Source organism: Seriola dumerili, unplaced genomic scaffold, assembly GCF_002260705.1.
Source record: "Seriola dumerili isolate Sdu_G_001 unplaced genomic scaffold, Sdu_1.0 BDQW01000219.1, whole genome shotgun sequence".
Classification (NCBI taxonomy): Eukaryota; Metazoa; Chordata; class Actinopteri; order Carangiformes; family Carangidae; genus Seriola; species Seriola dumerili.
In genome coordinates, this window is record NW_019174474.1 from 8474691 (window position 1) to 8500524 (window position 25834).

Sequence of the window (25834 nt, forward strand, 5' to 3'; positions counted from 1 at the left end):
TGTTTCAAGCACAATTCAGTATGGCAAGGCAGCAAATGTGAGCACTGTAATTCGAGGGCAGAGTGCTCTTAAGCGAAGGTCAGATCTCCTGCTCTGTACTTGAGGGTTTTGACACAGCTTGCTTCAAGTGGTGAGCTCAAAGTCATGCTGCTCGCTTTGCCACAACCGGGGCGGAGCGGTGCTCACGCAGCGCGTTTCTTCGGGAGACAAGTCTACTTCACTTTGCCAAACCTTCATACAGCATACCTCTCCTGCCTGACACATTCCTGAGTGGATATGAAGCCAGTGTTTCTTGTCAAAGCCTTTCATCTCACTGACTGACAGGCCGAGTGTGAACAGCAGCTGGAAGTGAATGGCTCTGTTAGGACCGTTACTTTTGGCTAACTCACAGGTCAGGTGTTTGCAGTGAACCTGTTTCCGTTGTGTATTCCACACCACTGGTCTGTCTTTGAAAACATCTTGTCTTTGTTATTTGTTAGACAGCATTGTTTCAAGCGTCAGCCTCGTCTCTTGTACTTCTTTGGGTCTTTAAACAACATGAGGAAAAACAACGTTGTCCTCTTCCCCTATTGCAGTCCACAGTGACAGGAAAAGGAAAAGGCTGTAGCCTTTACTGTATGTGGGCTATGAAGCTCCTCTCTCTGAAACCCTCTCTGGAGCTGAATTGGTGAACTGTATAAAACATCTGATGTCTGTCTGCGGCAACACACTGAAGCATTTTCAGCCTGGTTGTCTCAAAGCTCTTAGAAACAGTTGAGCGCAAGGCTGGTGTGTTTGCCGACAACAGGCTCTAATTTAAAGGGCTGTCTCCCTCCCCTCTTTTTCTTAAGGGTAGATATGGGATAGAGTGCACACTGAATAAATAACCACACTTTCACACAAAGGTTACCAGGGGCCATCTGGGTATAAACAGCATTCAGCTCTCCGAGGAGTATGGTGTCTCTGTAAAGAAAACATTTATCCAATGCAGTCTGTGACGGAGTTTTTCGGGAGTCACTGGTGTGCACTGCTTTGTCAGAGACCACCAACCCTTAAGTACAGTAAAACTCAAAAAACATAGTCTTTCATTTTTATTTTTCTCTTTTTCTTTAAATGTGATTTGAGTTTGAAAAGTTCTATAGAAATTCAGACTTTAGAAATTCACTTGAACATTTTTTGCTTAGTGCTGATTGCATAGATCTCTGGCGGCGCTGCAGAAAATTTATATAATCAGATTTTTTCCTGAGTATTGATTGAGTCCTTTGTCCTTTGCTCATTTTTGTTGTGGACTTGAGGGCAAGATGAGGTAGTGGGGAGAGCACACTCAGCTTTTACTGTGTGTGTGTGTGTGTGTGTGTGTGTGTGTGTGTGTGTCCAGTGCGGGAGACGCATTTGAGACGTCCATGCTGAGGGAGCAATAGTTAATGCAGGCTGGGTTGAATGTGAATTATCTTGCCCCACTGTTTCCAATTAAGCTTTGGACATGTACAAGCTGCCGTTATGGGAGCCCCTCATTGGTCGAGTCCATTGTGTTCGCTCATCCTTAACTGCTGAAGATAATTGTTGTTTCTTGTATACCTTCCCTTCGGGATGACTCTGGCTTTTGCCATGCAATGATGCGTACACCAGCGCTGCAAAGCATCATGGCTGCAAAATTGCTGAATTAAATTTAACCACTGAAATTTTCATGCCATTTTCCTGGCAGGTTCACACCACAGAGAGTTTTCTCTGTGCAGTTAAAGTTCACAATCCTTCCCTGGCCCAACCTTTGCTTTCTTTTTCCTCACCACAGGATCTGGCCTACTTCTTATAATGTTGTTCTGCTCAAGATCTGTTTTTGCCCATTAACACAGCAGAATATGGCAGGAGCCCAGGCCTGTCAGTTTAGAATTTGTGTCAGCCCACTAAACCGAGCCTTGAAATCACCACTAACACAATACTGTCAGAGCAGCTAATGGCATAACAGGCCATCTTGTTTTAAAGCAATGCAAAAGACTCCAGTAGTAGAGTTTTGTGTGAAAGTGAAGCTCATCCACAAGATTACAACATCTTTTTTCCTGCTTCCTCTGCTGTGTATCTCAGGTTATTCAGGGTCTCCTGGCTGTTTTGTACAACCTCGGCGATGGCGACTACAACATCACACTGCCCTACCATCGCATCGATGATGGAGAGTGGCATGAGGTGGAACTGGACCGGTATGGCAGAGAGTTCACCCTGCGCCTGGATGGAGGGGGAGGACGTCGAGAGGTCACAGCCTCGCCTGGGCGGAGTCAGGAAATCATTATTGACCCCTCGGTTGTGATGATTGGAAACTCTTTTCCGTCAGGGCACAACCGGAGCTTCATTGGTGGGTGCCAACTCATCTATTTTGAAAGAATGAGGCTGAATGAATGTATATTAAGATAAATTAGTAAATGGATGAATTGTTAGATGCATGGAAAAGTCAACTGATAATTGATGAATGAACAAGCTAGTTTGTAAATGGATTCATTGGCAAACACATACCCAAAGGAGTGCACTTGTATATTTCTTGAAATTAATGGGCACATAAAAGATTCAGTTTTATCTTTGCCACTCACTGGTTCTTCTGCTTTTCACAACCTGGCCCAAAGGTATTTTGATCCCTTAGTTTCAAGCAGATGAGAGAAAGTGAGTCAGTGACTCTGATCAGTATTTAAATAATGCGTTAGACCCCATGCTTCCCACAGAGTGAGCAAACTAACCAGCAGAGAAAATATCCTGCAAAAAAAGAAGTCCATGCTGACAGCTTAGCCTCAGGCTGTTTGTGTGTTTGTGTGTTTGCGTGCGTGAGAGTGTATGTTGGTCTGCAGGTGTGTCAGCGAGTCAGTTTATATGTGTCAATGCGTGTGTGTCTGTGAATTTGAGTTTACACCCCTGCCGTGGTGTAAATGTGAGTCCATAAAAGATTTTGCCTGAGGACTGGTGTTTTAGTGTGTCTTTTTGCATTGTAAACTCTAGAAAACTTATTTTTTTTCTCCTCCTCCTTTTTTCTCTGTTTCTACCAGGCTGTTTGCGAGATGTAAGATTTAACAGCCGTTTCATTCCCCTGGATAGAGAGCAGCCTTCAGAGGGACTTCAGGTGGTCACTTTGCAGGGCGTTTCCGTCGGCTGCTCCTCAGAAGCCTGCAGGAAACATCACTGCTCCCCTCCCTTGGTCTGCGTGGACCTCTGGAGACACCATGAGTGCAGGTGCTGTAAATATACAGAAGAAATAACCCAGGACGCTAATGAGGTCTTACAGGATCCAGGCGCATTCTGTACATATTTGCACGCATATATCAGAGACAAGGACAGCATACCACAGCCTTGCTTATTATAAAGTTAGTGACTCAACTTGCAAATTGTATCAACAAATGATGTGAAGAACCACACACCTGCACTGTATGGTTTTATTGCAGAGGTAGCCTGAAAATTAAACTGCTACGAGGTAGGTCACATTAAGTTGAATGTATATGTATCATCATTTGTCAGCTATAAACAAGACCTGGCAATCAGTACTTACAGACACAAAAAAGATCCAATAATAATAATATACAAATCATCTATTATCAGGTGCAGTGGTCCAAATAAATCATACTTCAAGGGGAACAGCTTAAAAAATGTTGACATTATATGTCGAAGATGGACAGCTAAGTTACCATAATGGTAATAATAATGATACTGAGGATAAAAATAATAACAGACTTTATTTTATATCATATTTTGTTTACAAAATGCAGCTCTAAGTGCTTTACATTAAGAATAATGATTTCAAAATTAGTGTTTGTTATTTTTTAAAGCAGCTATTATACATTTTTTTACAATAACAATTAGGGCTGCACAGTCAATCAAATTATAATCGAAATCGCAATATGGCCAAGAGCAATATCCAATAGCAAGAGCTGCAAAAGATCTTTTTGATAAAGGTAAAATCTGTCACAACATTGTTGTACATTGTTAGCAACATAAGCGTTGTGGTGCTACAGAGATGCCGCAGCCTACAAATCATATTCTCCAGATGTAAAGGAACGTGCTAGTTTAGTACAAGACACAACAAAAACCACATCTTTATCATTCCAAAAAAAATTTTTCTGTGAAAATTTAATGCAGAAATGATCATTCAAACTCAAACAGAGACTCATATCACAATTGCTGTGAAAATAATCACAGTATGATTTTTTGGCATATCGTGCAGACCTTATTATATATTATATATTATATATTATAACAATGCAACAGTAAACAACACCGTGACAGTGTGAAAACGGTTGTGTGCTGGTGAACCTATAGAGAATTTTCACCTGAATCTGTAACTTTCCTTGGCTTTATGAAAGTTTATAGTGAGTTTCAGCTCATTGTTTAGCTGACTTCCTGCAACTTTACTTTGCTTTTACCGCTATTTTTGGCTGTTGCTGTTTTTAGTGAAAAAGCTCTAAAAACCTGCTGTACACTACCTGAGAGCAGACAAACCGTTGACTGGCTGGTTAATGAAGTGAAGCATTTAGCAGCTAAAGAGCCAGATATGTCCCTCAGGAGAGACCAGACCCAGAGCTTTTTACATTCAGCAGGTGACCAGAAACACAACTCCAAATTAATGATAATGTTGCTCTGTAGCTGCTGGATGTGTAATTAAGCAGTTGTTTGCGAAAGCATTAGCAGGTATCATCTTAAAAAGTCAAGATATGTCAGTACTATGTTCACAACTTGTTTCCACTTCCCCAAGTGATTGCAGGAGATTGCTGGTTTCAACAGTTTCGTACCACTTTCTAATAACTTATTTATGTGCTGTAAACAGTTAATAAATCATTTATTAATGCTTTTTGGATCAGTTAATTAATACGTTTTGGGCTGTGAAAACTCCTTTTGACTGGTACCATATCATCCTTCAACATGATTCTTGCTTTGTCTGTTCAGCTTCAGGTGGACTCCTTTATAAATGTCTTATTACAAATGTTAGTCCATATGATCAAGTAACATTTGCCTATGGCTTATTAGAAAGAGAGAAACCCCATCTTTACGATTGACAAAATCTGTTCTCATGAATGACCTATAATTAAGCATTAATTAATGATTTATTAACCAATAATGTAATGAAATATAATTATAATCTTAAACCCTTTGGAATGAGTCCCTTACTAGAAGGTGGCACCAAAAGTTGTTTTTGTCCACCCCGTATCATAAAAACATTACAGTACACACACAAAAGCATGCACATATAGTGAATGAAGTGAAAATGAATGAATTTGCAGATCATACACTACTTGCATACCCTATACAGTCTGTGCATCCGAGTGTTTTTCATGGTCTGATGAGTTTCCTGCAGCACCCTTGAAATCAAAGTGTCCACCAGATGGCAGCTAGGCTGAGTTCAGCTCAGTTATATTGTGTGTCTAATAGTGTGTCAACCTTAGAGAATGGTGTATAACACCAGCCACTGTCAGAGTCTCGGCTGCCCCTTTAAACTCTGCAGGGCCACTAACTCTCCTGGCTGTGATTTCAAGACTCTGAGCCAGTGTGGGACTTTTCACTGCGGCTGGATATCCATATTCTGTGATTGCAGCACAGCCTCAGGATACAAAGCGGTGGTAGAAGCAGGGGGCAGGGGTGAATGATATTCAGGGGATATTTTGTACAAATATACTGAGGGACCAGTACTGCAAAGCCAATCTTAGCTTCTTGGTTTCTCTTTGTGTTTTTTCCTACAGTACAGTCGACACTCTGTAACCTTCAAAGAGCATATCTTTGAATCTGATATAAGAGGTGTAACTCCTGAGGGATTTATTTTTACACTGTCAGCGTAGGTTTCATAGCTCTGTAGAATTCAGCCTTCCTTTTATCTGACAGTTTCCCAAGTGTCTCTTGTCTTTGCTTTACACTATCGTCTCTTCTCTGCACAGGTGCCCTCCAGGCCACCTGACCAAAGAGAGCTCCTTGGGAAAAGTGTGTGTCTATACACTGTGTGCCAGCCGGCCATGTCGCCACGGCACCTGTGTGGCCCACTCTCCGTCCCGCTACTCATGCCGCTGCAGCGAGGGCTACCGGGGCCGGCACTGCGAGGTGACGCTCGCCATGTTCCACAACGAGGACAGCAACAGCCTCAGCCTCAGCTCCATGTTCGCTATCAGCATCTGTGTCATGGCCTTTCTAGGTAGCTATGTCGACTACGTCCTTTTCTACCTGTGGTAACAAGACTGTCATCATTTTTTCTCATACTTTTGTATGTTTTGGTTTGCCAGTTTCTTTCCTCTTCATCTTTAATGCATTGACTTTCATCTTGTTATATTTTTTTTGTTTTTTGTTTTTGTTATCTTCATGGTATAATTCTTACATTATGTCTGGTGTTATCTGTAACATCCACTGTTTTATTTGTTTTCTGCCCCTGTTTGGTTCTGTGAAATCTATTCATACACATATCTTGTAGCTATATTGATCTCTTGAGTTGTGCCAGGATGTGATTTTTCCATGCAGTGGGTTTCATGTTTCCACCAACCTCTCATGGAGGTTGGTGGAAACATGAAATAAATAAATGCACTGGAAGGGAAGCATGGAGGAAGACATTGTACACTTTAACTTGTGATTCACGGGGAAACTGTAAAAGTCCCCACAGAGTTGTGGAATTTTTTGTGTTTTTCTATATTTCTCATCACTTCTGTGTCCTCTGTCTTTTCAAATGTTACGGTCTGACTTCAGAAGTCAATTTCACTCTCAGCCTTACTTTTATCTGTCCAACTTATTTTATATCCCACCATCCACTCATTTTACTCCCTTGATGTTTTTTTTTCCCATTTCCTTCCACACTTCTGTGTACAGATTATGTTTTCCCAAGTCAACCTAAATGTGCCCATATTGTGCACTTTAATTTTATGTACAGTGTTTGGAACTATAAACAAGAGAGAACCTCCAAAGTATGGACCAAATTCATATGAGATGAATTCTAACTGATGGTTGTATTTAGGTTAATTTTTCACAATCACTTTTAAAATTAGTTATAATTAAGGGGTTGTAGGTTTTTAGTATAGTATGTTTAGATTTGTCAGTGACATACTTATTGAGATACGAGCAAGTACATGTGCCGAGACTCCTGTGGTCCCTACCTGGCATCTAGCAGATGTAAGAAAAATGAAAAGAACAGTAGTAAACAGGCCCATTTTCAAAAACATTTTGTGTCAACATACAAGATGCGAAAACATTTGAACCACTCACAACAAGCAAACAGCACCTGCAGCGTCTCCTCGCTGTAACTTTCAGTTTGGAGAAACAATTTTGCTCATTGTGTATTTTAAAAAGTGAAAGCATGATTGCTCTCAAAATAACGCCCCAGCTTGCTGTTTACATCCTCTGATGGGAAAAATACCCACTGCTGGCTGCCCACAGAGGACTTCAAAATAAAAGCACCCCATGTGGAGGTGGTTCTCTTCATATTAAATGGTTAGAATTTTTCCTAAAAAAGAGAAAAATATGCACAATTTTTAAATAACACACAATTTATTCATGATTTTTTTAGCAAATTTTCTTTGATATTTTACATTTACTGTATTGCCAATTTTCAAAACTAAATGGATTTGAGCTTGAGCAAGGTTTTGAGCTTGGTAACCATGCATGTTTGAGATAATCTTGTGGCTCTTGAAAGGCTTTAATGAGCATAAATGGTTCCCATAATTGAGCATATGATTCTTCAATTTGTGTGAAAATTTAAAATTAATCGAATTAGTGACCTTTGATCATGAATTCCTCTGTAACTTTTAAGTACACATGAAAAAATTAACTTTTTGTTAGAAAAAGTAACTTCCTCTGAATAGCTATATACATCCAGTAAGGTAACAAAATATTTGATATACTAGCCTCTTAAATTATGACCATTTACCTTCCATCTGGGGTATTACATTTGTATGAGACTGTGGTCTCTGGTCAGCACTTCTTCAGACATTCAATGTTTGTTGAGGTATTTGAAAAACCAAAAGAATAATAATTTATTACTTATGTTATGACTCTTAAACTAAACCACAGTCTTGCAGCACATTCACAGCTAGAGCACAGCATGCAGTCAGCACAATTCAGAGGTGAGAGAGTTGTATTCCTTATTTATGGGCAAAAAAAGCTAACAGTAGATTCAAACTATGATAAATAAGAACTCGATTTATACTCTTTTTAAAAAGCATATTAAAATGGAAGTTTTTTTTGTAAGATATATTAAAGTAAAAACTGAATTAGTAAGTCCTTAGGTGTGCGAGTTAGAGGGCCTTCGCTGAAAAAAATCTCCCTTTGAAGATTTTGACTTATCAGATGATCTAAAGCTGCACTCTGACATATAAGAGGTCGTATGTTCAGAAATGTACACCAGAGCCCGACCATTGATTGCTTTGTAGGTGAGGAGTAGAATCTTAAGATCAATAAGTATAAGATGAGGGTTATGTGGTCTCTTCTTTGCGCCTGTTGAGAGCCCTGCTGCTGAATTCTGAAGTTTTATGAGTGATGCCTAGGTGCATAGTGTTATTTAAGTGAGAAGGTATGAATACATGGATGGCCTTTTTCAAGTATTGAGTGGTTTAAAGATATTTAGAGATATTTCTCCCAAAATAGTCTTTCATACTTTTGTTTAGGTGCAGAAAATCTTATATTCAAACAATTTTAAAGCCTAAAATTGAACCCTGAAGAATACAAGTGATATTTTCCAATTAAGTATTATTAGTATTAATTTGAACTGATAAAAAAATTCTGTTTAAAAAAAAATAAAAAAAATAATAATAATAATTTTGATCATTGATTAATCCTACATTTATTTTCTCCATTAATCATTTAATCAATGAAAAGTGAGAATCATAATCATAATTTTCCAGTTTCTCAGGTGACATTTTCAAAGTGTTTGTTTCCTATCAACAGACCAAAACCTAAAGATATTCAATCTATAGTGATAAATGATCCCATTTGATGTTTGGTGTTCATGTGAAAGTGATTAATCAGTTATCAGAATAGTTGTTGATTAATTTTTCTGTTGATTGATTAATCAACTCAGTGTTTCAGCTCTACACTTGAACCTGTTAAGTGCTGATTACACTGGCACACTTGTGTAAACAACAGTCAATAAAATTGCTAGGTTGATGGTGTTACAAGCTGTGCTAGGATCTAATTGGATGGAGATTCAATATAAACCAAGCATCTGCTGCCAGCAGGGCCTTTTAAATGCATATGCATTGATATGGCTACACAAACACACCACTCCTGTGTCACAAAGATGAGCTATCCCTTTAATTCGTTGTTAAGGCTCAGGAAAGAGATGGTTTAATTGTGTTAGTTTCAGGGAATGTAGCTGAGGAAATGTGATTTTTCCTGTCCTCACAAAGATAGAGGGACAAATGTGTGTGTGCACATGTGTGTGAGTGTATGTGTGTGAGTGTGTGTGTGTGTGTGTGTGTGAGTGCCTTGCATGTTGTTGCACTCAATACCCTCTGTAGGGCCACATCGCTGTTTATGAGTCTTTCTGTCAGAGACAGGCTTATAAAACGCTTGGGCGATTCAATACACTGTCCCTGCCTTTATAACTGACTCAACATTCCCTCCAGGGCATGTGGCTAGTATTGGGACATCAGTTATTCTGACACTTGAGAGTGAAACATATAAAGCGGTCTTCAATATTTGATAATGAATTCAAAGATGATAAAGTGTGGCCTTGGCATCATTCATGAAAATCCATGTGTTGCGTGCATGCTAACTAAAAGACAGTGCTGCCCATTTGAAGTAGCTTGCCTGCTGTTGCTGATGAGGCATTTATATTCAAGGCTCAAACTTCTCACCTCACCACACTGTCCTACATTATAATTCAGATTCAGTGGAGTGCTCTTTGGTGGCTGTGCATTTTCACACCTTTTTATTTAAATAAAATAAGCTGAATAAATGATTTTCTTGAACTTAAAGCAAAAAGAACATCCAGTTTGATCGTGAGGTGTCATGATCATCAGCCCTGAAATGTAGAAGTAAAAAAATGAGTTCAGTGGTTGGGTTTAATGAACATCTGGTTATACAGTATGCAGTTGTTCAGTGATAACCCCCATCACCACAGGAACCACTACCATAAATACACACTCGCACTCTGTACACTCGCTGCACGAAGCAAGACTGCTGGCTGCTGGGCGCTAAATTAAAGGGGGACTCTTACTCTGCCTCAACATGCATTAAAAGTTAAAACGATCATCCATTATTAAGTTTTACATAAGCCATCACAGGCCGACTAGAATGTGAGTTCAGCGTGAGCTATTGACTGAGCCAGATGAGCTGATATCTGACCAAGCCTCATTAGTTCGGCATCAAATCTGACATTCGCTTTTTGAAGAATGGAAGAAATTAGCTTCCCATATGGGCTTCTGGATGCCAAGCGATCATGTAAAGTGCCTGTTCTTTTTATTCCCTGAGTGACTCATAAATAAATGATTTTTTCAACTCTTCCCCATCTCTCACCTGTCTCATTTCCTCCTGCTCCTTCGTCAGTTTTCCATTCTCCCAAACCTTCCCTTGATGTTTCATCTGTCTCATTTTTTTTTCTCATTAAGCTCAGACTGGAGCTACAGCGATAGGGTTAAGTGTTTTGATCAAGCTGATGTTGTTTACTCGACGCTCATTCATAATGCACAGTCCGGTCCAGGCTAACATCATAATACCCTGTTCATAGTAACGGTTAGAGGGCAAAGAGGCAGCAGTATTATGGATTGATGAATGACTGTGAGGTTTGTTCTCCGCCCTGGGTGATATTGATCTCACTGGTATGTAGCTACACGGACACACACACACACACACACGCACACATTCAAGTCTAGGCAGTAGTGGCTGCAGGTGTAGGAACCAAAACAACCATAGTGTGTGTTTACCTGTGCCTAATTGTGTGTGTGTGTGTGTTTGTGGGGTGGAGGGCTGTGTATCGAACACCTCCCCTATAGACATGTCTTTAATATCAGCTCAGGTGATGTTGAGGGTTGAGGTGAGTGCAGGCCTGCAGGCAGCGGGTAATTCTGGAGGTGAGGAGGAGGGCCGGCGTCTGGTTGGCGCCGGGCCTCATGAGATTCTGGTGTTTTCTGCGAGGGCGCTCTGGACACAGCGGTGAAGGAGCTGGGTCAGCTGATCAATACCGCTCTCCCCTCCACCCCATACTGAGGACGGCCGGCTGAGGAGCAAAGGGGGAAGCTTACAATCTCTTTGTTTCTGTCTGATATGAGAGCAGCATAGAAATTGAAAAGTGTAGCAGCCCAGGTGTTTAAAAGATGTTCCAGGCAGTGAATAAATAGAGATGATGATTTTTAATTGAGATAACATTTTTTTGTAGCAAGGAGTAGCTCTCAGGGAGTTGTTTTTTTTTGTCTTTGTTTATGAGTACCTGCCTGTTAGTGTGACCCCAAAGAGCTCTTGGTGCATTGTTCTCTTTCGAAGCAATTACTTTAAAAATCCAGACTAATGTGATTACCCTGCATTTCTCAGAAGATTTCCAATTAAACTGATACTTAACACGCACCATATAAACTACCCTAGTTGAAATGGATCCCATCTAGTGTGAGAGATAAAAGCAGAGGCCAGACAGAGGCCAGAGAGGTACTGAAAAATAGGAACAGTGAGAAACTTAATGAGTGAGGAAGACGAGGGGAAATTCCAATATAGAGACCAAAAAAAAAAAAGAATTACAGAGATAAAAAAAGAAAGAGAATCAGTCTGAACTTGTAAAAACAGATAGCAAGGAAGAGAAAAGGAGAGAGGGATGGCAGATGGGAGAAAAATACTGGTTGAGATTAATGGACTTTAAAGGTCAGTCCAGCATGTTGTATAATTCAGCACACAATAGCTGTGATTGATGTGTATGCTGTGGGACCTTTCCTGCTCGGTTCCCGCAGCATTCCTCTCGACGTTCAGCCGAGCCACTGAGGCTTTGAGTTTAAGTTGGGAGGAGTACAAATTCAGCTAATAGGTTTCCAAGGAACTGTGGTCTTTGATAAGACAGGAAACATCAAAGGGAATAGGTGGAAAGGTGGTGCCTCTGTTTCCACGTATGTTCCATTAGTATGTCTTAACTGTACAGTCGGTGCAGCTAATAGGTCGTAAAGGACAAATCTGTGTGATGGAAAATCCATTTACAGTCAAATATCAGGCTGCATTGCCTTTCTATTCAGGAGGATGCTGGCTGTTATTTTGCATTTGATGAAAAATACATATATTCACATTGCCAGTCTGGTATTTACTAGTATTTCAGTGTTATATCATCACTTTCCGCTCACATAGTCAATTTCATTTACACCCACAGATATGTTTTTCTGCTCAGAATCTCAATTGTAATTATGTGCTACTGCTCCTGCTGTGTTAACCTGCTCTCTGGCACCCCTCAGTGTTGATGCTGGGCCTGTTTCTCTACTCCTGCTGGAGGAGACACAAGGGCCTGAAGGAGGGTGTGTACCATGTGTCTGCGCACCACGGCGAGTGGGAGGACATCCGAGAAAATGTGCTCAACTACGACGAGGAAGGTGGAGGGGAGCAGGACCAGGTAAACATACACGCAAGCTGGAATTTAGAGAGGCAGGGGGAGTAAACAGAGCGCAACGCAACACAAATATGGCACCACTTTAAGTTCTCATTTCCATGGCTGAGTATTTTAAATGTCATCACCTTATATTTCAGGACTTTTTGAAAGGATAGAAGAATACAAGTAAGGGCAGAAACTAAACTAACATAACATTGACATTTAATAGAGAACGGTGTTTGTTGGTGAAATGAAAAACTAAATATCATTTCCCTGGAGATCTATGAATGTGAGTCAATTAGCTGAAATTAAGCAAGTAGACACCAATAGCTGTTAATGCCTCTGTTTTAATAGTGCTGGTAATAACAGCCCCCCCGCACCCCCACCCCCCTTCCTCTGCAATCAGATAATTAATTACTTGGCTAATCAATGGGGCTGTTGTTGCCAACATCTCTTCCTACATGGTAGATCTTCGTCTTAGTCTGGGAAACAAGTTCATTTGCTAGCAGATGCATTAGCTGTGCTACGCTGCTCTGAGCACAGATTGGTGTCATGTGGCAATGTTGCTTTTCATTATCTCTTGCATTCCTAAAAAAGATTACACTGGAACAAAAGAAACATCTCTTTTCTCCTCTTGGTTTTCTTGTCTCAGAATGCCTTTAATATGGTAGAGCTGCAGCGCTCTCTTCAGCCCAGCCCTGCTCAGTCACTCCGCTACAGCTATCCACACAGCATCATCTCCTACCCGCAGAGTAAGCTTCCCCAGGACAGCAACAAGAAAGGGGTGTCTAATGGGAATGGCAGTGCTGCTATCGCCCTGCGTCTGGCCATCCCCCCCTCAGAGACAGAAACCCTGCCGTCCCCTCTGACCTTCCGCCGCTCGCAGAAAACCCTCTCCTTCTCCAGCCAGGACTTAGCCCGCTACCTGTGTGAGGTCATCAGGGACATGGAGCACCCGGAGGAGCTCGGCACCATGACCACACCACGCCGTCCCTCCGGAAAGGAGCGCGGCCTGGCAGCGGTGCGCTCCCTCAGCTCCCTCAGTGCATCTCAGGGTTCAGAAGTCAGGCTTCAGGGGGCCCAGAGCACCCGGATGGACAGGTTCAAAACCCTCCGAGCTGTGGTTTGCGATTTGAGAGGAGACTCCAAGGCTCCGGAGGGCCAGAGAGACAAAGTGAAGGAGAGCAGAGGGCAGCTGAACTGCGAGAAGAGTGGGTGAGGCTGCATTCGGAGAAACTGAACTGAAGGTTGCAGAAAAGCAACGCTAATCAGAGAGTGATGGAGGAATTCCAAAGGGAGATAATTAGATGTGAAATACTCCGAGACTGGGAGGTTGCCTAGGGTGTATGTGAAGTCTGCTATAAATGTACTGTATTGATGAAACTCTGAACACTTAAGTTCTTTGATATAAAAGATGTTTACCAATGAATGATCAGATGTGATGTATTGTTTACTTGGCATTGCACTGTACAGTATTTACTCCACAGAAAGCACTTTTTGGAAGCGCCCTGTGTCAAAACTACTCATGTCATAAAACTCATAAGAGTAAAGTCTGCAAGTAAGACAGCAAATGAGTTTCCTGTGAGAGAACTGGAATCTTTTTGCTGTTAATGACTCATGAAATCGTTTGTGTGACAAAATGATCTTGTTTCATTTGTATTATCTATTTCCTTTTAAATAAATGAATATCTTTGATAATATTTCGAGCTTGATCTTGTTCAAACACCAGTTCGCATTAATGATCGTCAATTCTCCCGTTTTTGAAGTTCAAGCCCACTTTCATCATCAAATGTTGGTCAGGCTGTTTTTTTTTTTTTTTCTTTCTGGTCAGCAGACACAAAGTGAAGTAAGATGTCTTTCTTATTACCTCCACATGAGTAATCCGTCCATGTACTTTCAGTTTATTTGTCTTCCTTTATTCCTGGCAGTGATCAGGATGAAAAAGATTCATGACCAAGAAATAAACTGGAACAGCTGTTCTTGTCTTATTCAACTAACTATGACCAGCAACAAAGCTCTGATGGGAGAAACAAAGTCAATTTCAGGATTAATCACTCATGTCCAGAGCTTGTAGCCTCCTGACCTGAGCTTCTGGGAGTCTCCAGCGTGAACTCCAAAGTGTGGGGGTCCCAGCAGGCCGCCCTACACCATACTTAATTGGCCAGCATTACTGGAGTTAAACAGCTGTGACACCGGAGCAAGCCGCCGGGGAAGAACACAGAGCTGCTGCATGCAGCTGATGGTTTTTATGTCTGTATCCAGTCCATCTACGCACCTACATAATGCAGCATGCTGAGAGATCTGAGAGGCAAAGAGGATGGTTTCAATTCTGTCGGTTTATAAGGAGCTGTGCATATTTTCTATTCATGAGTCTTGGTGAAATGTACATATGAAATCTCAGCGTGAGCTCACAGATTATTACTGCTTTCATGCCACAGTACATCTGCGTCTCGGTATGGTTGTTAACATTACTAAATTATGTGGAATTCAGTCATCACTGAGGTAAATATGTTATGTGAATACACACTGCCACCTACTGGCAAGCTTCCGACACTGCATTTAATACAAACAACAGATCATTACTTCACATTTACAGTTTATCTCTGCAGTACACACAAGTGGGATCTCCCATTGTGGGTTTGAAGGATACTTGAAGGAGTTCATGGTTATCTCTGGAATCATGAATTACAATTTAGCACTAATGTTATTACATTTATTTAAAAAAAAAAAAAAAAAAACTAATCCAATTACTGTATGCATGATGAGTTTTACATTTAAAATGCAAATCTCTGCAGTATTTTCTACTTATTTACAGAGTAAACAGTTACATAGTTCAATCTAAATCTGAGTTGAAAAAATGAAATTGTGCTTCTCTAGTGCTGCATGCACATCTGTCTCCAGCTCTTTGTCTTAATGAATTGAGAAGCTAGAATATAGATTAAACTATCTTTGAAATTCGAGTAGCCTGAGCAAGAGCCCGAGCTCCTAACTGTTGCTGTGTAGCTGCTCATTGGCAGCAGATCTGAGGCAGGTCCAGGTGTGACTGTGAGCAGGATGTTCTTTAAAAAGAGAGCACCGCTCTCAGCAAAACTACCCTGAATAAACAGAGGATAAGATAAGCAACATCCTGCCGCTATTTATTTCAAGTGATGCCATTTATCGTTCAGCCATTAGAGGGCAGCCTTGATTTAATAAGCAGCAGCAGCAGCAGCAGCAGCAGCAGCAGCACGGCAGACAGGATCAAACTGCAGCAGCACCTGAGGGGCAATTAGAAAGTAAAAAGCTGAATAAATAAGTGGAGTAAGAGTATGAAAATAATGTGAATAATATGCTATGACCTTTACAGGCACCAGATCCCAACCCAGCTGGACACCTGTGGCAGATTTTGAACTAACATGTCAGACTGTCGACTGCTGCACTGTAAGTACCAATACCACGATGTAAAAATAAAAGCAGTGCATTACAAATTAACTGATGCAGAGGTGTTGATGCATAAGTATCATTTTACTGTTGTAGCTGGTAATGACTTCATATACAGTTTGCTAGTTTATCTCAGTGTCAGGCCCCCTCTTGAAATACTGCATAATATCTCTTCTTTGAGCCATGAACTGTTATTACAAGTATAGAGGGGACATGTCTCTTTGGTGGAACTGCTACCAACTCAGAGATCTCAAACATGACAAGGAGCCGCAATTAGACCCTTGTGTTTATTAAAGGGTCACAAGCCAAAACGATTAAAATCCAGAGGTTTCATCTTTAACTATGTAGATTGTGTTTTACAAGCTTATCATATGTTTTTTGTTTGTTTTTGTTTTTTCTGAAACTCTCAAGTGGTGAAGTAAAAGGTGAAATATCTCCCTGTGAAATGTAGTGGAGTAGAAGTATAAAGTAACCAGTACTAGAAATACTCAAGTAAAGTATCTCTAAATTGTGCTGAAGTGCATGTGAGTAAATGTGTGAGGGTCTAAGCAGTGACCTATGACCTTACCAAGACATTTAATGATGGCTTTTGATGTAAATCTGTCATTATTTTAATCACATTTTATAGCCTTTACTGCAGTTCCCACAAACCTGAAACCGTGAAATGAACAAAGTCTTAAAATCAAGTGTGTGCTCACTAGATAATAATTTCAAACCCAACAGATTCCACAGAGTGACAACAGTATGAGGCAATATTTACTCAGGGACTATGAGGATGGATGATACACTGAGTCCTCTCTCACTACAGGACACATTTCTGATGAGATCTCAGTAAAGAAGGTGGGGGTGGAGGAAGGTGGTGGTGGTGGGGATGAGTCTGGAGGCGGAGCAACACAGGAGCAGAGTGTTTGATGTGACAGCTGGAGATTGTAAGAATGAGGGGTGACACAGAGCTCGAGCTTCCTCAGCGCCGGCCGGTCATCCAGTCAGACTGTCAGTCATTCACTCTGAGATCCCAGCTCTGTTTACTCTTGTGTTATTCACGTGTGTGTGTGTGTGTGTGTGTGTGTGTGTGTTTATGTGTGTGTCCATGTTTATCCTCAGGCAATAGATCTGGGAGAAGTGACAATGTGGCGTGGCCCTCTGTCAGTCGCCCAGTAAAGTGGCATGCGTGTCAGCTCTCCTGACAGACGCTCTCATCCTGCTGGCCAGCGATGGCGGCTGCAAATGTGGGACATGTCTTGTGACAGAGCGACACAGCATACACGACAACTCGGCGTGCAGACAGGACACGAGCAGTCAAGTTTGATGTGAGGGGGTCACCGCTGAGGGCCCGGGCTCTCAGAGGGTGAGTGAAAGCTGCAGTGATCTCTGCACAGCTGGAGACGCTGCGACTATGCTACACCTCACTTAAAGTCTTTTGTTCCTAAATGGATGTAAGAGAAACCTGTTTTTGTCAAAGATGTGCTGACATGGTTCTTGAATGTGTCACGTGCAGCATGTTAATATCAATAAATCATTACCGCACTCTGGGATATTACTGTTAACAAATAAGACCATCACTGAGAAGATTGGCAGCCTCTACCTGGCTCCATATTGTATTTAATTTTCTGTTGAATCTTGGATTTGCTTTATAGTACAAGATTAAGCGGTTTAGCACACACAACAGGAAAAGGGCCCCTGGTCTTACATGCAATGGGAATCCAAACATTCAGAGATTCTCACGAGGACAGATGGCAGATGGAGGGAAAATGAAAAATCAATTCCAATGTCTCCTCTGAAACAGGAAGCACAAGTGTTTGTGTATAGTCATTATTTTTGAATAGACTACCACTAACTGGTTAGAGATAGAAGGCATTCATTCTTAAAACACATGAGATAGGAAAAACTAAGATTACACATCCACAAATTATTCTGGTGGAGAGGAGATTACAAAAGAAGGAGGGTTTCTTTTTTTCCCTTGCAGAATTCATTTTTTAAAAATTCAGATAGTCACAAATGATGATCAAGTGTGTAGAGAGGGCCATAACCGTGTGCTTTGCCAAATGCAACTGGCTCCAATCCTGTTTCTCTTTTTGTATCTGTACATTTCCTCCTGCTCTTTGTTCAACAACTTAATTTAAATGTGTCATATAAAGTTGGCCTATATTATAATTCAAGTTCAGCCTTTTGTTATGTCTGCTAAAATTTAGAAATTGCCAGTTTCACTTGTAATTTGCACATCGGCGGCTATTTTAAACATTATTATTTCCTTGAGATACAAAGGTTTAGATTAGATAACACCATCTTAAATTCTTCATGCCTTTGGCTTTTTTTTTGTTATTAATAGTGGAACAAATTGTACCATTTTGTGCATTTTGTGCATGTTGCATTTTCAGGCAAGTATCTCCCCCATCATTAGGCTGACGGGGGAGATACTTGCATGTCAAAACAAACTAAACAAAAGAGTTAACACCCCTCTCCAGTAATTTTCGTACAGTCCCTAAATCAGCTGCTTCATCTACTAAATGGACCATGTGATCTGATTTTTTTTCCGCAGCTGCTGTTTCCAAGGTGAAGAGTGCTATTTGAACCTGAGCCTTTAAGCCAACATGGAAAAGTGCTAAAAAAAAAAAACTGGCAGTTTCAGCACCTACAGTTCCATGACTGGGCAAACTCTGTTCGCTGACAGTGATCATGTGATATGATGGACAGCTCCAGAGAAGCCTCTAAATGGACCCTTCCGCTGCTGTTTCCAAGATCAAGAATGGACTATCAATAGTGTCACACAATCCCCATCATGCACTTCTTCCTGCCAGCCCACAGATGGCACTCTTCGCCACACCTGAGCTCTGACTCACACCACTGATCTGTGCTCACATCAAGATCCTCAGGTTTCTTTTCAGACTCAGACAGTTAGATACTTCATCCCCTCCCTGTGTGGTTCAGTGCTCCGGCACTCCGCTCTGCAAGGATGCACCACACCACCTCCCAGAAAAGCGCTGGCCACAGTTTATCATTGACTGTATTGGGAGCATTTAATGGCACAATCATGATGGATTCTGCGAGCAGTTGATTTATTGATCACTGTCCTCGGCTAAGCTGTGAATACTCAAACAGTTACCAATCACCTCCAGAAATCACCTTCCCCTTTCTTCTCCAAAGTTGTAAATGGTTTTCCCTCTGCGCCACAGGTGACTTTGAGACAATAATTGATTGAATATTTGTGAGGGATTACATAACAGCAGCTGAACCTGCGAGGTGTTCCTGTGTTGAATGTGGCCGTTTGAGGCTGTCAAGGACTTTGTCCATCCATCACTGAGGAAGAGGAGGGCTGAGCCGAACGGCAGTGGTGGAGAGGAAGAGGGGAGAAGCAGAGGGCGCCTGACAGATGGGCTTAGTGAGTGAATCATTGACAGGGGCCTGCTAACGGATGCTGGCTCCATCAATAGCTCAAAGCCTGTGTGATGAATTACTGCAGACAAACAATGCTGAGTAAGCAAATGTGTTTTTAACAATGCCAGGTGAAAATATTACAGCTTCTTTGCAGAGCTTCAGACATCAAATTGTAAGCTGTATTCATCTGCGCTGCATTCTTCTGGTGTACAAGGGCACACAGCCAAGCAATGGCAAAGCATAAAGCACAGCACTTTATTTACAGTTTTTTTTTTTTTTCATCTTTTCATATACTTTTTTAATTCCTACTTTTACTCATTTTCTAATGATTATTCTTTACTTCACACTACCCTTTTTTGGCACAGCTTCAAAGCTATGCCACCCTGCATTTCACTGCGCATATTGTGTGGGCATATGACAAATAAAACCACTGGATCTTAAGCTTTAAAAAAAAAAAATAGATTTCAAGATTTAATTCATAATTTTTTTCTTTTTATGCAACTTTTTTTATCTAAAAACATCATATTTGTAAGTGGCACCACACTGATGCAAGCACATATACAAAAAGGTAAACATCAGCATTATAGCATCATTATAAAGTAATAAGATTTTAAACAGATTAAAATCTCTTATGTTGTTCTTTATGTTATTTATAGGTGGGATTTTTTCAGCAACAAACATTAAATGTATTTCAGAGTGTATCATTCACACCCTGGATTCAAATCGTCAACATGAGTTTGTTTGGCTGCACTGTAAACACATACACCAGCTGCTCTTCTGTTGTTTTTCTGTCGAAGTAGCTGCTGAAAAACTTGCTGCCGTCATAATTCTGGGACCTGTAGTCTTAAATCACACTTGATTGTTGCCAAATAAATAAGGACTCAAATCTTAATAATTATATCTTCAACAGCAGTGTTTCAGAAATACAAAATCAGACAACTAAAATTAAAATTCAAACTTTTGTTTCCAATTTTCTGCTGCTCAAAAAAGGGTAGCTTAGAAAATGTTAACACCTCCCTCCCCAAACTAATCCTCTCCCCTCTCTGTGTGTCTCCTCCTCCGCCATTAAATGCAGACAGAACTCCACCAGGTGCTGCTGGAAACAATGCCTGGCCCATACAGGGATCAATGCCAGGCCACTGATGGGCTCTCATTCCTTCACCAGCAGACGTGATAAATGACATGGCCCATATGTTTCAGCAGCCTAGACTCTAGCCGCCAGCCTCCTTTGTCTCCACATCTAAAGGGAGCTATGCTGTGAAAAATGTAATGCGCACACACGCAAACAAAGCACACTTAGACACACACACATTTTTGTTGAAAGCCAGGATATGCTGTATCTTTGTATCTATGTTTAGGCAAGAAATGATGACAAAGACTCACTAATTGGAGGGAAATCCCTTTTGTCTATGATAATAGATTTTAGTAACTTCAGTAAGTGATCCTTTTTAAAAAAAAAAAAAAATTGTGTATGCTCTCTCTCCTCTTCCTCCACACTTCTTTCTTCTCCTCTTCTTGGCAGCAGTAAATCCTGATGTCTATACAGGTAGCAGTGCTCTGGCCCCTGCCTGCCGTGTCCCAGGTGTCTTGTCAGCTGTCAGAGACGTCCAGCAGCAGACAGGGATGGCATGACCAGCGGGCCGGGCCGTGTTGGACGGGTCAGCCGTCAGCGTTGTGGACAGACAGGCATGTGGCATTGATCTCCCTGTGACAGGCTGTCAGAGCCGCCGGAGAGCCACCAACCAGCACTCGCCCCCTGTCATCCCACCTGATTACAGACAGAGGGGAAGCTCTGAATTCTCAACTTGGCACCCGGACTCCACTGCTTCCTCCCCCGCTGCTGTACAGTACATCCATTGTGGCTTCTAAATTCAGTAGGCTTCTTTATCTGTGAAATGCACTGGTGTGGTGGCTGGCTCAGTAATAGTGTTGCTCTCTATTAGATATTCCAATTGAATGTTTGCTGAAAGGGTGATTCTGTTCGGGCACTTCTTCCTGCTTCACTTCTTGAAAATGTGTACCTGCAGGGCAGACATAGTGAAGCAGACAAGTCCTACAAGAGGAGGAGATGCAAACCTGTCAAACGACATTATTGCTGTTTTATAACAAGAGACATCTCTAGTGGTAGTGTATACTTGAGTGTGTGTGTGTGTGTGTGTGTGTGTGTGTCTGTGTGTGTTTACCCCAAACCACTCTCTGCCCCTCATTCTATGTGCTCCTGCCTGACAGGTGACATTTGGAGCGGTTCAGGAGATATATGTGCCATTTGTATCCATGGCAGGGTCAAAGCATGTTACATGACCTGCAAGACAGAGAGATAGAGAAACGATACTAATCTTGCCTGGAGATCAATACGGCACAGAGAAGCACTGATAATTGACCGCTGTCAATCAATCAGCACTGTGTTTGCGCAGCCATTAAGTGTCTCTTTGTGGGAGGAAGAAATTCTGTAGGTAGGCTGAAAAGCCCTGAAAAATAAAAGCTCAGATTTTTTTTTTAATCTCACAATTTATAGTGTTTGCAGTGTCAGATCCTTTACTTAGTAAAAACAGCAATACTTCAATATAAGAATATTACATTCAAAGTAAATGTCATGCATTGCACATATAGTCAAGCAGTGTAGTTAAGTGCAGTTTTGATCTACTTGAATTTTACTTAAATGAATCAGTTTTTATGCTATCTCACACTTCTGCTCCTCTACATTTATTTTAAAGCTTTAGTAAGTAGTTACTTTGCAGATTCAGATTATTAATTCAAAAATAATTATTATTATGTATTATCATAGATAAAATTACCAGCAGTATGTGACTTAAAATTAGTCCCATTTTTACCAGCTGCAACATTAAAGTGATACAGTATGTACATGAACGCATCAATAATTATATTCCAATAATATAATATATATTATTCTGAAATGGACCATTCTGCATAATGAGTACTTTTACTTATGAATATTTTAAGTGTATTTCAAATTTCAAATCAATATAATAATATTTCATCAGGAGTAAAAGCATTGAAAATGTCACATAAGTAAAAGTATGACAGTATTATAAGCAAAATGTGCTTAAACACACACAAAAAATGAACCCAGTAAGTGTTAAACTGTTTAATATATAATATTGATTACTGATAATGATGCATTCATTTCTAAGTAGCATTTTACTGTTGTAGTTGGTCAATGTAGATAGGCAATTTGATGTACAGGCAGGTAGTTTAATGTACAACACTGCATCATATCTTATAAGGTGATCATATGCTTTGTTTAGAAAATCTCCTGATGTTTACACTAGAAGCTAAAGCTACATCAGATGAATGTAATGGAGTAAAAAGTACAATGTTTCCCCCTGGAATTAAGTGCAGTATAAGTATAAAATAGCAGAAAATGGGAACACAAGTATACAACACGAGTAACTCAAAATTGCACTTTACTTCGGCACTTACGTAAATGCACTTGATTATTTTTCACCACTTAAAATCAAACACATTTGTGGCTTGAAACGGCCTCAGCAGCTGTTTGTCTTTTGTTGCCATCAAGAAAATGTCACCTCAGAGACAAGTTGTGAAAGAGTTACTCTGAAACATCATTAGTACAGTCAAAAACATTTTTTTAACACTTCAGATCATCCATAACATGCAGCAGAAATTTCACAATACAGTTACAACATTGTTTTATGATTTTTTTAAACTGTTTTGTTTGGTGACATTGTGTAGAGTAGAGCCTCAGTCTGAGGTTTTCATCTTTAATTATCAGAGAAAAGACATTGTATACACACTCTGCAATCATGAAGGTATTAGTTACATAAACAAGAGTATTTCCATAAACATGTCTGTGACATGACTGATAGACCACCAGTCTGCAGTCCACAGTCCAGCTAGCATGTCTGACTGTTTTAATGGGCGGTGTAGTAAGCTATGTCTGGACTGGTGGTGCACCACAGCAGCACAGTGGATACACACACGTGTAGACTGCACAAACAAAAATGCAAACACACTTGAGCACACACAAAGACACACACACACACACACACACACACACACACATACACCAGAGGCGTAGAGTACAAATGCATGTGATGTTCAGAGAGGAGGTGACATCAGAATATGCAAAAAAGACTTTGCCGCAGGCCAGAGATTTTTAATGATGAATCCATTCATTATAGAATAAGGTCATTATGCTTTTGTTGTCATGAAATGTACACATTCATCATCGGTCCACCCAGGACCGAGTCCATTGTCCCTCTTCTCCCGACGACCTTGGCTGGAAAATTTATAAAGCGAAAACATAACAAACACACACAAATACAAACACAGACACGCGCAAACATGCATACTAGTGCACACATCAACATCCCCAAGGACAGCAAACATACACACCATGAAATATTTTTCTAAACCACGTTCATTTCATCATACCATTTATAATGCAAGAGAGGAAATGCAACAAAATTATGCCTTTTTTTGTGTGTGTTGTTCAGCTGTTTCATATCCTTAACAGAGACTAAACCAGATATATGAGCCTGTAATGAAACATTTTATGCTAATTGTATTTGTTTATGAGCAAATTAATGGCAGCCGTGCAAAACGGATGATGATGTGAGCACATACACAACATGATAGGATTCCTGAGGAATTCATTAGCTGTTTGCAGGTAATTAGAGGAAATAATTAAGGTGATTAGAGTGCGTCACATGCACAAACACACACACACACACACACACACACACACACACACACACACACACACACACACACAAACACTCACACACACACACACACACACACACACACTAGTACAGTATACATCAAAAGATCTCCCCTACCACCCTCCCTGGTTTTCTGCAACTCTTTGTGGAAAGTGCTGACAGTGCTGTCTAGAATAACCCAATCACTGAATACGGAGAGATTTTGATCCCTCTTTCTCCCCTCATCTTCTCTGTCCTTATAGGTCTCCTGTTTGCAGGGACCCCCTCCAGTCACAAATCCCTCATAGGAGCCCAGCCACAATCTGACACATGCAGAGGTGGCATATTGGTGCACCAAAGATACAATCGAGTGGAGCGCTCTGGCAACACAATGCAGGAGTGATAAATCAACAAGCTGGAGCTCCCCAATATAGACAGCACAGCATCACAGACAATAGCCCGCTGTCCATCTGAATAGCAGGGCGGTAATATACACACACAGAGACATATATATATATATTTAGAAAAATAACTGCAGCATTCCTGCGATGCACATCCGGCAAAAATCAAATGTTCATGTGTGTAGCAGGAGCTGTAACATGGAGGGTAAAACCCGCTGATTATCTGAGTGTAATAAGCAAGCAGCCTCTTCTCCAGTGTAATTGGTCTGCAGTGGATCTGCAGCCGAAGCTCGTTAGTGTCACAGCAGAAATAATCACGCAGTAAAATCCCCTCCTGTGACTGATCACCATATATCATACACATACACACTTACAGATGCATGAATGATTCCCTCACACACACACACAAACACACACACACACACACACACACACACACACACACACACACACACACATGCACGCACGCACGCAATCTCTTGATAGGTGGAGCTTCAGTGTTATAATGCAGATTTGTGCATTAATGCAGGATCTGGAGAAGAACTGTAATAGGTTGTCATGTGAATTGGAGGCAGTGTGATTTATTTGGATGAATCTTTGTTGCTATTTTGTGTCACAAAATTGTTCAAAATGTCTGCTTTGCTTCTGTCATCTCAGACCTAAAACACAGCAGAAGTGCACTGTGCAAATGCAATTTCAGGTTTCATCTTCTTCCCTCTGAAATATGAGAGTCTCATTGTAACACATTGTACAGAAGACTTTTCTGAAACCGATACAGTCAAATTTCCTCTGTCATTCAAATTGTTCACATTCAACAATATGAGATTTTGCTGATGTATGACTTGATGCTGCCACACTTTACACCAAAACAAAGATGTATTTCTCTTATTTTTCTGTCTCTCTCTCTTTAAAAAAAACAAAACAAAAAACCTTTCATATTCTTATTCTCTGTTGAAAAAAAAAAGCCAGACACTGCCTGATTGATTTTTGAGAAATTCATCCCAATAAGTTGAGGTAAATTATTTATTTTCTTTCTTTTCAAATATATCCTCCCACATGCAAAAGTAATATGCTCTATGATCTGCTTTAACTGTTGCAGATACACCTATGTATTCTGTGTCTGCATGTTGTTCCAGATATGAGCGCAGTAAGAAAAAACTGCTCTGATTCCAGCCTTAGAAACAATTGCAGAAAACATCAGTGAAGCCACTGATGTGCCTTAGAGGGAAGCAGTTCTACACGACTGCTCCTGGGAGGAGAAATACTGAGTCGATGGCATTGGAGCTAGTATAGTTAAAAGAGTGTAGACCCCTTTCATTGTTTAAGATGAAGGTGAAAGGCAGCGTGTGTGTTTGTGTGTATATGTGTGTGTATGTCTGTGTGTGTGTGTGTGTGTGTGTGTGGGTGGTGACTGATGATCCTGATTCAGAAAGGGGACCTACACACTGTCTGAAACAGAATCAAACTCCGACACCCAGGTATACACC

The 25834-nt window shown here is 40.8% G+C and overlaps 1 protein-coding gene across 1 annotated transcript in view; it reads left to right on the plus strand.

The window, feature by feature from the left end:
* LOC111228656 (neural-cadherin-like) overlaps window positions 1-13688 on the plus strand; it is an 80799-nt gene extending 67111 nt beyond the window's left edge. Inside the window, exons 29-33 of the mRNA XM_022754651.1 lie at window positions 2062-2326; window positions 3006-3189; window positions 5877-6127; window positions 12339-12493; window positions 13122-13688. Coding sequence (XP_022610372.1) covers window positions 2062-2326; window positions 3006-3189; window positions 5877-6127; window positions 12339-12493; window positions 13122-13688 — 1422 coding nt within the window. The remainder of the gene's footprint in view (window positions 1-2061; window positions 2327-3005; window positions 3190-5876; window positions 6128-12338; window positions 12494-13121) is intronic.
* Window positions 13689-25834: the final 12146 nt, after the last annotated feature.